We start from the raw sequence: 12,957 nt of genomic DNA on the forward strand, positions 1-12,957 counted from the left end.
GCGCGGCGGCCTCGAGAGAGGGATCATGGGGCGGCGAGCGAGCGCCAGCCTCCCACCACGTACGGCGGGCGATACGCGTCAACCCAACTAGCCAGCGGAAGCTCGGGGCCTCCCCCTCCCCGCGCTCCCGCCCCCTCCCGCGGAGGGACAGGCGCTGCAGCCAACCCCGGGTCCGCTCGGCGGCCGAGTCTGACGAGGACCAATGGCGCCGCGGGGGGCGTGGCCCGGGCGCGGTGGGTTAGGCTGCGCGCGGCCCTCCCGGCCGCGCAGGCCCCGCCCCCCCCCCCGCCCGCCCGCGGCTCGCCGAGGAGTTAGAGCCAGCCAAGTGCGGGCGGCGATGAGAGGCAAAGTTGCGCTGGGTTCGGCGCCGGGGGCTTGAGTCGCCTCAGCGTCGTGCGGGTCTTGGTCTTTCCAGACCCCCATCTCGCGCCCGCGGGCTCCCCGGCGCTCGCCCACCCGGCCCCCGCGCCCGCCTGCGCCCCCTGCCCCGCGGCCCGGCGCCCGCGCCTCGAGACCCGGGGTCCCCTTCACTTCGGCCCGGCCCCGGGCCCCGTCGATGCCGGCCATGGTGGAGAAGGGCCCCGAGGTCTCAGGGAAGCGGCGGGGGAGAAACACCGCGGCTGCCGCCGCGTCGGCCGCCGCTTCGGCCGTCGCCTCCTCCTCGGCCGCCTCCTCGGCCGCCTCCGCCTCGGCCGCCGCCGCCTCGTCCGCCGCCCCCAATAATGGCCAGAATAAAAGTTTGGCGGCGGCGGCGGCGGCGCCCAATGGCAACAGCGGCAGCAACTCCTGGGAGGAAGGCAGCTCGGGCTCGTCCAGCGACGAGGAGCACGGTAGGTAGCCGCCGCCGCCGCCGCGCCCGGCCCGCCGCCCGCCCGCCCGCCGGCCCGCGCTGACCGCCTCGCTCTGCTTCCCCGCAGGTGGCGGCGGCATGCGCGTGGGACCCCAGTACCAGGCGGCCGTGCCCGACTTCGACCCGGGTGAGTAGCGCCCGGCCGGCCCCGAGCGGCCCGGCCCGGCCACAACTTTGTTTGTGTGCGTGTGGGCCCTGCGGTCCTGGGGGGGCGTGCGGCGTCCCCGTCCCCCCTGCGCTCCCCGGCGTCGGTCGGAACGGGCTCCACCTGGCCGGGAGTGCGGGGTCCAGGTGAGCCAGTCCCGGGGCGGGAGGGCGGCTCGCAGCTCCTGGGAGTTGGGGTCTTGGGGCTCCGGGAATGAGAGGCTCCCGAGACCCCCCGCTCCCCCGACTGGGACCCAGTCTCGGGGACCCGGGCCTCGGACTCACCTCCATCCCGAGACGTGCAACCCCAAATCAAGTCATAAAAGAAGAGTGCTTCAGGGGGCGCCTGCCCGAGCGCGAGAGCTTGCGTGTGGCAGTTTGATTTTAGGATCTATTTGTAAATGTGTGTGGATTTCCTTTACCGCCGCCTTTTTGTGGTTTACGTGTAGTGTGTGTGTGTGGGGTGAGATACTCGGAAAGACTGGACCCCAAATCGCTAACCAACGATTTTCAGTGTGAGGACTAGAAGTGTGGAGCATTTCACTCCCCTTGCTGCCGTTCTGTGTGGAAGCAAATTTAAAGTGGTACAAGCGAAGGAAAATCCAAGCAGACAAAGGAATTCGACAGATTTTAATGCATAAGATTCTAGGCTGGTCTGGGTGTTAGTCCGTGTTTAAAGGTGGTTGTCACCGAGGATGTTTGAAAGGAGGTGGGTTTTGGTTCAGAAATGAATTTCAAAAGAAAGTCTTGTACAGCTGCAGTGAAGGCCTGGCGGGAGGGCTTTAGAGCCCGAGGCTTTAAGTGTGGTTACACCACTACTTAGCTTTTTAAAGTATACCTTTTTTTCACTGGAAGGGAGACTGGGAAAATAGCAAGGATCTAGTCCTGGGGGGGCGGGGATCGCTCTTTAGCTGTTACTGAGGTACTAAACTCTGTGTACTTAGAATTTAAAACATGGAGGGTCCCCTGAGAGATCTTGGGTACTCTGGAAGTTAAATGACTGCCCCACGTTTATCTTCTGGGGTTTTATTGACTTGTCTCCTATAGTTAGGTAGCCCAACCCCAGATTCATATTCCCTTTAAAGCCCTGTTAGTAGTTTTGATAGTTCCACCCGTTTCTGGTAGTCACTTCATTTGTGAGTGACAATCTAAAGCCAGGAGGCCAAGCTTTTTCTCAAGGGCTTCCCCCATTCCTGGACTGGCCACCAGGGGAAGCATTCTGTTTTTTGGGTACAGTTGACCCTATCTTGGTTTTGTAGGTCAAGTCTGCAGAAATCCACTAAACATAAAGGTTGCAAGCTGGGACCAAAGCTTATGCCTGTAATCATAGCTACTCAGGAGGATGAGATCTGAGGGTCAAGGTTCAAAACCAGCCCAGGCACAAAAGGACCTGAGACTCATCTCCAGTTAACCTCTAGAAAATGGCCAGTCCTGGGCTTGAGCTCAGGGCCTGAGCACTGTCCTTGGACTTTCTCAAGGCTAGAGCTGTACCACTTCCGGCTTTTTTCTATGTATGTGGTACCGAGGAATTGAACCCGGGGTCTTCGTGCATGCAAGGCAAGCACTCTACCACTAGGCCAAACTTCCGGCCCCCCTTTATATAATTTTATATAACTAAATAAGTATATATAAATGTATAATTTGAGAAGATCTTTGAGAAAGTTGTTCAGTTGTTGCTACATTAATTTTGAAAGTTTTACCTAGTCAGTGGTCCCAGGAACTACTTTTCTGACATTCATCTAAGAGTAATGTCAGCTGTGCATTATTAGTGGCAAGCCTGACATGTGCTCTTGGAAACAGCAAGTATAAAACGGTCCGTATTTCCTACTGTCTTTAGGATAGGATCTGTACAAGGCACAAACGTGCTAGAGCCACACTAATCTAGAAAGTACAGCATTCAGATTGCTTGGATGCTTTCTGTTATCTGATTACATCTTTTTTTTTTTTTTTTTTTTTTTTTTTGCCAGTCCTGGGCTTGAGCTCAGGGCCTGAGCACTGTCCTTGGACTTTCTCAAGGCCAGAGCTCTACCACTTGAGCCTCAGCACCACTTCCGGCTTTTTTCTATGTATGTGGTACCGAGGAATCGAACCTGGGTCTTCATGCATGCTGGGCAAGCACTTTAACCACTAGGCCAAACTCCCGGCCCCTGATTACATCTTGATATTGACATTTCCAAATTTACTATTTTGTGTTTATTTTCATCTAGAAAGGAAGTTGACTGATGGAAGTTCTTTCAAACCCTGTGCTGTCGATCTGAGCAGTAGGACATGCTTCTCTATGTAGCCGAATATTATGAAACTATTATTTCCTAGTGGTTTTTTTTCCCTGTGTATTCTCATTTAACTTAAATCTTTTATTTATTTATTTTTCAAGAATTCTGTTTTAGACTACAAATGGTACACCATCTTTGTTTCATGGCTTTTTTTTTTTTTTTTTTTTTTGGGTCATCCTTAGACTTAGGTCTTTTTTTCTTCCTCTTTTGGTGTGCTGGGGGCTTAACCTCAGGGCCAAGATGTTGTCTCTAAGCTTGGGTCACTTTGAGCCACAGCTCCATTTCCAGCTTTTTTGGTAGCTAATTAGAGATAAGAGTCTCACAGACTTTGCTTCTCTGGTTGGCTTTGAACCACAATCCTCATGGCCAGGATTATAGGCCTGAGCCACCAGTGCCTAACCTACAAAAGCTTTAAAAAAAAAAAAAAAGATATGTGGGGATGGGAATGTGATTTAGCGGTAGAGTGCTTGCCTAGCCAATTCCTTAGTACCACATAAACAGAAAAAGCCACAAATGTCAGTGTGGCTCAAGCAGTAGAGTGCTAAACTTAAGCAAAAAGAAGCTCAGCCAGGGGCAGTGCTCAAGCCCTGTGTTCAGACAAGTATATGTGGTAAAAATGTGAGTGAATTCAAGTTTTCAAGTAGGATTTAATTTTGTCATCACTCAAAAAAACTAAGAGGACTATACAAAGCTGGGAGACTCTTAATTAATCACTAGAAAAGGAAGTGGGGCTGTGGCTCAAGGATAGGGTGGTAGCCTTGAGCTGAAGAGCTCAGGGACAACGCCCAGGCCAAGGGTAGGGCAGTAGTCTTGAGCTGAAGGAAGAGCCCAGGGACAGTGCCCAGGCTGGAGTTCAAGCCCCATGACTTCCCCTCCTTTTCCCCCCCAAATTAAGATGAACAGAGCACCATGGGCCTAACGTTGATTCAGCTTTATAGACCACCATATCACTAGAATGTGCCCAATTCACTGGGCAAAAATGTCTGAGAAGTGAAAGGACATATGACCATTTAGAATGAAAAACAAAAAGCTGGGCTGGTTGTTGGCCCACGCTTGCAGGCCCAACTCTTCAGGGGCTGAGATCTGAGAACTGTGGTTTGAAGCCAGCAGGGAAGTCCGTGAGACTCTTCTCCAGTTAATCACCAAAAAGCCATGAGTGGAACTATGGCTCAAGTGGTGAGGGGCGCCAGCCTAGAACAGTTAAAAAAACAAAACACCCATTTCCTGTGGCTCGCGTCCAATCCTAGCTGCTCAGGAGGCTGAGATCTGAGGATTGTGGTTTGAACTCAGTCTGGGCACAAAAGTCTCATATCTCCAATAAATTACTCAGAAAAAGCCAGAAGCAGTGTGGTGGCTCAAGTGTTAGAGCATTAGCCTTGAGCACAAAGAGGCTCAGAGACAAAGCCCAGGCCCTGAGTTCAAGTCCTGGGACCTGGGAGAAAAAAAGCTGGGTGCTGGTGTCACACTTGTAATTCTAGCTACTCAGCAGGCTGAGATCCTAGGATCCTGGTTCAAAGTCAGCCCGGGCATGAAAATCCGTGAGATTCGTATCTAATTAACCACCAGAAGATTGGAAGTGGTGTTATGGCTGAAGGTTGTAGAGGGCTAGACTTGAGCTGAAGAGCTTAGGGACAGTGCCCAAATGCAGGGTTCAAGCCCCACAACCAACAGAAGGGGAAAAAAAAAAAAGCCCAAGTTCAATCCCAGGATAGGTACAAAACAAAAACACAAGTCAGAGTGCCATCCTACACCTCTTACTTGGGCTTCCTTCCCACATATGGTCCTCAGACTATCCTTCCTTGCTCTTGCTGAGTATGCGGCATCATCATCAGTTTCTCTTAGAATTCAGCACTTAGAGTAAAAGGGCTGGTGCTTTTCCTTTATCTGCTTTCCTCAGGTTCTTTCTTACACCAGTGAAGTATTTCTATAAAAAACATATATACAACTTTGTTTTGTCCATAGGCATGCAGACATGCCTGTATTTTTGGGGGGAGGGCAGTCTTGGGGCTTGAACTCAAGGCCTGAGCACTGTCCTCGTGCTTTTCTCAAGGTCAGTTCTCTGCTACTTGAGCCATAGCACCATTTTTTTTTCTTTAGTGTATGCAGTATCAAGGAATTGAACCCAGGGCGTCGTGCATGCCAGGCAAGCACTCTACCACTAGGCCAAACTCCTGGCCACATGCCTGTATGTTTCTATAGTCAATTTTTAGGCACTCATACTTTTTGTTGTTTTTTAGCCAGTAGAATACAGTGATAGGGTGTTAGGTTGGCTGTTTAGTTGTTTTCTGAAGCATGAGTTATGTCAAGCTCTTAACCCAACTTGGTTGGTTTTTATTATTACAGTTTTTTGTCAGTCCTGGGCTTGAGCTCAGGGCCTGAGCACTGTCCTTGGACTTTCTCAAGGCTAGAGCTCTACCACTTGAGCCTCAGCACCACTTCCAGCTTTTTTCTATGTATGTGGTGCCGAGGAATTGAACCCGGGTCTTCATGCATGCTAGGCAAGCACTTTAACCACTAGGCCAAACTCCCGGTCCCTATTATTACAGTTTACACATACTAAAATTCTATCTCTTACTGAAGATAATTTTCCTTTTTTGGCCATAGTGGGAATTGAACTCATACTTAATGAATACTAGTCAAGTTCTATCACTGAGTTACAGCTCTAACCCTTATAGGAAGAGATTTTGTTATTGTTGATGGGACAGGGTTTCACTGTGTAGGCCAGGCTTGTCTTAAATTTCCAATGTGACCAAGGTTGGTTTTATTGAAATCTTCCTATCTTCTGAGTGCTCAAATCACTAGTAAGTGCCACCATGTCTGGTGTAGAAATTGTTAATGTTGAGTGTTTTTGAGCTAATGTTTTTGTTTTTTTTTTCTTTTGCCAGTCCCAGGCTAGAGCTTAGGGCCTAAGCACTGCCCTTGGGCTTTCTCAAGGCTAGAGCTCTATCACTTGAGCCACAGCACCACTTCCAGCCTTTTTTTTATGTATGTGATACTGAGAAATTGAATCTGGGTCTTCTTGCATGCTAGGCAAGCACTCTACCACTAGGCAAAACTCCTGGCCCTGAGTGAGATAATAGTTGTGTGTTTTTTTTGTTTTTTTTTTTTTTTTGTTTTGTTTTTGTGGGTCACAGGGCTTGAACTCTGGACCTGGGCACTATCCCTCAGTTCTTCAGCTCAAGGCTACCACCCTACCCCTGAACCATAGCCCCACTTGTCTTTTTTAGTGATTAGAGATAAGAGTCTCCTGGACTTTGGACTTTATTTAGTGCCGGGGCTGGCTTTGAACCTGGCTTTGAACTGGGATCCTCAGATCTCAGCCTCCTGAGTAGCTAGGATTATAGGTGTGAGCCACCAGGTCTGGCTGAGATAATAGTTCTTTAAAAATATAATCTGTCTTTTTTTGTTGTTGTTGGGGTTTTTTGTTTTGTTTTGGTCTTGAACTCAGGATCTGGACTCTGTCTCTGAGCTCTTTTGCTCCAGACTAGTAGTGTTTTATGCCCTACTTCTGGTTTTCTGGTGGTTAGATGGAGATAAGAATCTGAGATTTTCCTGCCTGACTGGCCTTGAACCACTATTGTTCAAACTCAGCCTGCTGAATAACGGGTTACAGGCACGAGCCACAGCATCTGGGTGCAACCTGTATTTTGAACATTGAATTCTATGTATTTAATCAAATTTGAACATTTGTAATTATTCTTGGCTTAGTAGTAAAAAAGTTATACTTTTATGTGGAATAGATAATTTTACTGACTAGGTAGGTGTTTGACCTGCCCTTCATTTGTTTCCATTGTGTGATCTCTGCTTGTCTTCAGACGTTATTTTCTTCAGTTCATGGCATAAATTTGTCTTATAAAAGTGCTAAGCTGGGCCTGGTGGCTCACACCTGTAATCTTAGTTACTTAGGAGGCTGAGATCTAAGGATTAAGGTTCAGAGCCAGCCCACACACTAAAATCAGTGAGACTCTTATTTCCAGTTAACCACTAGAAAACCGGAAGTGGCACTGAGGCTAACGGGGAAGGGCCGTAGTCCTGAGCTGTAGAGCTAAGGGACAGCACCCAGGCTGTCAAGTCCCACAACGGGGTAGGGGTGGGGTGGAGGGGAGGGCAACAGTGACCTGGGAGCCAAGTGTGGTGGCTCATACCTATAATCCTATCTATTCAAGAGGCTGAGATCTGAGGATTGAAGTTCAAAGCCAGCCCAAGACTCTTTATTCAATAAGAAAAGAGACTCTTATCCAACTAAGAAAACCAGAAGTGGTGCAGTGGCTCAAGTGGTAGGGTGGTAACCTTGAGTTGGAGAGCTCAGGGACAGTGCCTAGGCCCAGTTCAAGTCCCAGATGGACAAAAACCAGCCAAACAACAAAACTAGTCTGGAGCCTGGGAACATGATCTATTGGTAGAGTGCCTGCCTGGCATTCACCCAAGCCATGGGTTCCATTCCTTGGTATCACATACACAGAAAAATCTGGAAGTGGTACTGTGGCTCAAGTGGTAGAGCATTAGCCTTGACAAAGCCTAAGGACAGTGCTCAGGCCCTGAGTATAAGCCCCAGGACTAGCAAAATAGGTAGGTAGGCAGGTAGATGGATAGATAGATAAAACAAAAACTAGCCTGTTCAGGAAAATCCATGAGACTTCCAGTTAACTACCAAAGAAACTGGAAGTTGAGCTGTTGCTCAAGTGGTTCTATGCTATCCTTGAGAAAAGAGTCAAAGACATCACCCAAGCACTGAGTTCAAGCCCCAGGACTGACACTGTCCCCCCCCACCCCCATACAGACTTTGAGGTTGGGGGAATGGGTCACCTGGTAGACTATCTAGCAAGAGGGATGCCTGAGTTTTTTTGTTTGTTTTTGGTGGGTAATGGGGATTAAACTCTGGACCTGGGCCCTGTCCCTGAGCTATACAGCTCAAGGCTAGTGCTCTACCACTTGAGCCACAGCTCCACTTCCAGTATCTGGTGGTTGGTTGGAGATAAGAATCTCAAGCTGCTCGCAGGTGGCTCAGGCCTGTAATCCTAGCTACTCAGCAGGCTGAGATCTGTTCAAAGCCAGCCCTAGTTCAAAGCCATCCTGGAGACTAAAGAAGGTGAGACTTTTTTCTCCAATGAACCACTAGAAAAGGGGAGGGGGGGTTGTGGCTCAAGGAGTAGGGCGGTAGCCTTGAGCTGAAGAGCTCAAGGACAACACCCAGGCCCAGAGTTCAAGCCCATGACCCCTCCCTCCCCCCCCCAAAAAAATCTCAAGGACTTGATTGCCAGGGCTGGCTTCAAACCTTGATCCTCAGATTTCAACCTCCAGTATAGCTAGGATTACTGGTATGAGCCACCATGCCCTGCTAAAGCCCAGAGCTTTAAACTTTAGTGCTCCAAGCAAAAAAATATTTTAAGGTAGGCGTATTTAGAACCATCTGAGGATCAAATTTATTTTTATTTTTTTGTATTGTTTTGGAAGTTTTAGAGCCTATTTAAGCAAAGTTTAGTAACAAGTGGCAACAGTATTGTATGTTAATAATTTTGGAAATAGAAGTGTTCAAAACTTAAAAATTTGTATAGCTGAGGTAGTTATTCTTCATGATTTGAACATGTCTTTTTGCAAATCACCGGAAGGTAGGACTGAATGACAGTAGCTAGGCATGGTGGTGGCCCAGGTCTGTGATCCCATCCCTTGCAAGGATGAGACAGGAGAACCTGAAGTTTGAGGCCAGCCTGTGCTGTTGTACAAGTTTCCAAAACCATCTGGGCTATATAATGAGATTGTTTGTTTTTTGCCAGTTCTTGAACTCAGAGCTTGGGCACTGTCCTTGAACACTTTTTGCTCAAGGCTACTGCCCTACCCCTTGAGCCACAGCCCTATATCCCCTTTTTTAGTGATTAATTGGAGATAAGCTTCTCAGGGTCTTTAGTGCTTCAGCTGGCTTTGAATCTCCATCCTCAGGTCTCATCCTCCTGAGTAACTAGAATCACAGGCTGAGAGTCACCGCACCCATCTCCCTACTCAGTTTATATGGGTGAAGTCTTACTTGTTGGGAGCCCGAGTGCAGGGTCAGGCTGGCCCATGGATCTGCATCACTGAGTAAGATAACCACACAAAGAAATGAGCTGTCATGTATGACGCCTTGCCTATGAACTTTGAGCTATATCATCAGTATTGTGAATCACACTCTGCTGAGACTTGATTATCAATGTAACACCTGACTATATGAGATCGGAACAGGAAATAACGAGCACTGCGGTCTGAAGCTTACGGCCTTAGGCTGTAGTCTTGGGCTGTAGCCCTCCCGACCCCATCTATTACTTGTCTTTTTCTTTTCTCATCCTCACCCCCTCATCAGGTAATCCACTTTGCTGCCAGCTGGCTCTGGCACTTTTTTTTTTTTTTTTTTTTATCCTGGGACTTGAACGCAGGGCCTCAGCACTGTCCCTAAACTTTTTTTGCTCAAGACTAGCACCTTACTATTTGAGCCATAGCCAGCCCCACTGCCAGCCTTTTCTGCTTATGTGATACTGAAGAACTGAACCCAGGGCTTCATGCATGCTAGGCAAGCACTCTACCACTCAGCCACATTCCCAGTCCAGGTCTTATTCTTTTACATCCACATTGAAAGTCACATTCTCAGGGAGGCTTTTCCTGGGCAGTCTATCTTAACATTTCAGCTGCCTCCATGGCACTTCCTGTTCCTCTTGCTTGCTCCCCTCCCCCACCTTCTTTCATTCTTATCATTATTTAACATACTTCCTTATTTATTTATTGTCTGATTCCTCCAACTAGTGAGTAAACTGTGAGGTGAGGGCTTTTATTTTTTTTTTTAGTTGGGTTGTGGAGTTAGAATGGAGCCTGGACTCTTTCCCTGATCTATTTTTGCTCAAGTCTAGTGCTCCACCACTTTGAGCCATGGAACCACTTCCAGCTTTATGGTGGTTAATCAAAAATAAGAGTCTTACATACTTTTTCCTGCCTAGATTGTCTTTGAACCATGATTCATATTATACCTAAACATGGTGAACATCAAGGCTCCTACTAACCTCAACTTTTTAGCTCTGTATATGTAGCATGTAGAATATGACATGTATACATGTGGGCATATATGTTAAGGAACTACACTGTCCTTGGGCTTTCTCAATGTTAGTGCTCTACCACTTGAGCTACAGTACCACTTACGGCTTTTTCTGTGTATATGGTACCGAGGAATCGAACCCGGGGATTTGTGCATGGTAGGCTAGGCAAGCACTCTACCACACTTTAGCCCCCTTGAGGGTTTTTTGTTTTTTGTTTTGTGGTTTTGGATGACCTACAGCTCTACCTCAGTGGACCAATTCTAAGGAATCTAGGAAGTCATGGCTAGTTATTGATATAAAGCTAACCACAAAGAAAGGGCATTGGCTGGTCCTGGGAGTAGGAGACAGTGAGAAGGTAAGGGTCAGGGGTTGTGAGTGAAAAGGAGACTGGAAGGCAGTCGGTGAATGAAAAGAGGAATCCCCAGCTCTGTTCTGTCTAAACACTGTTGAAGCAACACCCAGAGCCGTAGGACTTTGGTGAGTGCTCTTGTTTCTATTTTTTTGAGATCGAGGATTAGCTGTCTTGTCCAGGATCTCTTGGAACTTTTGCTGTAGCTTCCTGAATGCTACAATCACAGTTATGCATCACCATAAGTGATTTAATGGATACTTTTAGTTGGCACTAGAAAAAAATAGGCGGAATGTGCTGTTAAGCGCTTTTACAGTTTCTAATGAGTGCCGCCCCCCCGCCCTATGTCTTCCTTCTCCTCCTCCTCCTCCTCCTCCTCCTTCTTCTCCTCCTTGAACTCTGGGTCTGGGTGCTGTCCTTGAGCTCTTTAGCTCAAAGCTACTACCCTACCACTTGAGCCTAGGCTGGCTTTGAATCGCAGTCCTCAGATATCAGCCTCCTGAGTAGCTAGGATTACCAGTGTGAGACACCACGCCTGGCCCCTGAGCTTCTTTTGCTCAAGGCTAGCACTCTACCACTTGAGCCATAGCACCACTTCAAGCTGTTTATGTGGTACTGAAGAATTGAACCCAGAGCTTCATGTGTGCTAAGGAAATACCCTTCTACTAAGCCACCTTCCCAGCACTGTGGTTCTTGCTATTTGAAGCACTAAAAATAAACATACAGATTTAATGTAATTGTCTTTTTCCACAGTTGGGATTATGTACTTCTTTTCCTCCAACTGTTAGGGCTTTTGCCCTGGTTGGCTTTGAACCTTGATCCTCAGATCTCAGACTCCTCAGTAGCTAGGATTACAGGTATGAGCCACCAGGCCTGGCTCTCTGAGACTCTTACCTCCAATTAACCACTAGAAAAGCAGAAGTGGCACTGAGGCTCAAGGGGTAAGGAGATAGCCTTGAGCTGAAGAGCTGAGGGACAATGCCCAGGCCCAGAGTTCAAGCCCCACAATCGGCCAAAAAAAAGCCAACCTGGGCACAAAAATCAATGAGACTCTTTTATCTCCAATTAGTCACCAGGAAAGTGGAAGTGGCCCTGTGGCTCAAGGGGTAGAGGAGTAGCCTTGAGCTGAAGAGTTCAGGGACAAAGCCTAGGCCCAGAGTTCAAGTCCCAGGACCAACTAAAAAGAAAAGATTGGTTTATCAAAACCAATGAAAAGATTTAGCTTTTTTCATGATTTCAGACTTATAATGTGCAATGAATTTGGTGGGGGGCAGGGGGTTTGGTCCTGGGGCTTGAACTCAGGGCCTGCGCACAGTCCATGGGCTTTTTCAAGGCTAGTGCTCCCCCACTTGAGCTTTTTTGTGTGTGTATGTGGTACTGAGGAATGGAACCTAGGGCTTTGTTCATGCTAGGCTAGCACTAGGCTACACTCCAGGCCCTCTACAATGAGTTTTTACCTTGCCTTCAAACCAGTTTTACAGATTTGCTACAGCAGAAATACCAGAAGTTGGTGTGCCAGTTCTGGAAATAGCAAAGTCAACCAAGGCATATAAGTTGTTGCAGTAGCTGCTTTGCAGGCTGTTCTTTAGAAATACTGGGTGGGATAGAGTATGTTTAAGCTGGGAGATCTTAACACACTTGTTAGACTAGGTTGGCTTTTCTTAGGAAGGGTACTAGAGGTTTTACTTTTATAGAATTGCTTTCTTTCCAAGTTTGGAATGATTCCCTTGAGATTCTTTCCTTGATTGTACAGCTGCCACTGCACTGCTCATGACTGTATCCATGGGAACTTAAGTTTACAATATGTTGCTAGGCAGATGTAGCTCTCAGTGTACTGAAATTTCCTCAATAAAAAGTATTTGGCTTCCTCCCATAATGCTGTGAGTTCCTGCTCACACGCTGCTTCCCATGATGCATGAGTGCTCAACTAGTGAAAAGAGCTGGGCTGCTCTTGTGCAGACCGTCAACCTAGAGGCTATAGGTAGAGATGTGAGACGAAGGCTGGGGCGTAACATAGTGGTGGAGTGCTCGCCTAGCATGAAGCCCTGGGTTCCATTCCTCAGTACCACAGACACAGAAAAAGCCAGAAATGGTACTGTGGCTCAAATGGTAGAACTTAAGCCTTGAGCAAAAAAAAAAAAAAAAAAAGGTGTCCAAGGACAGAACTCAGGCCCTGAATTGAAGCTCAGGACTGGCCCCTCCCCCCAAAAAAATCCGAGAGGAGCCCTATATTACAAAGCCACCCTTGGAGAGGACTCCATAGAGAGCCCTTTCTTTCCTTTC

At 47.9% G+C, this 12,957-nt stretch overlaps 1 protein-coding gene across 2 annotated transcripts in view; it reads left to right on the forward strand.

The window, feature by feature from the left end:
• The first annotated feature begins 318 nt into the window (after positions 1-318).
• Rcor1 (REST corepressor 1) overlaps positions 319-12,957 on the forward strand; it is a 63,715-nt gene continuing 51,076 nt past the window's right edge. For both annotated transcript variants that reach the window (XR_016537614.1, XM_090344873.1), the window contains exons 1-2: positions 319-830; positions 918-977. Coding sequence is in view for 1 of the 2 variants with exons in the window: in XM_090344873.1 (XP_090200999.1) it covers positions 557-830; positions 918-977 (334 nt within the window). In the remaining variant the exon portion in view is untranslated. The remainder of the gene's footprint in view (positions 831-917; positions 978-12,957) is intronic.

Source organism: Megascapheus bottae, chromosome 14 (assembly GCF_031878675.1).
Source record: "Megascapheus bottae isolate mThoBot1 chromosome 14, mThoBot2.hap1, whole genome shotgun sequence".
NCBI lineage: Eukaryota > Metazoa > Chordata > Mammalia > Rodentia > Geomyidae > Megascapheus > Megascapheus bottae.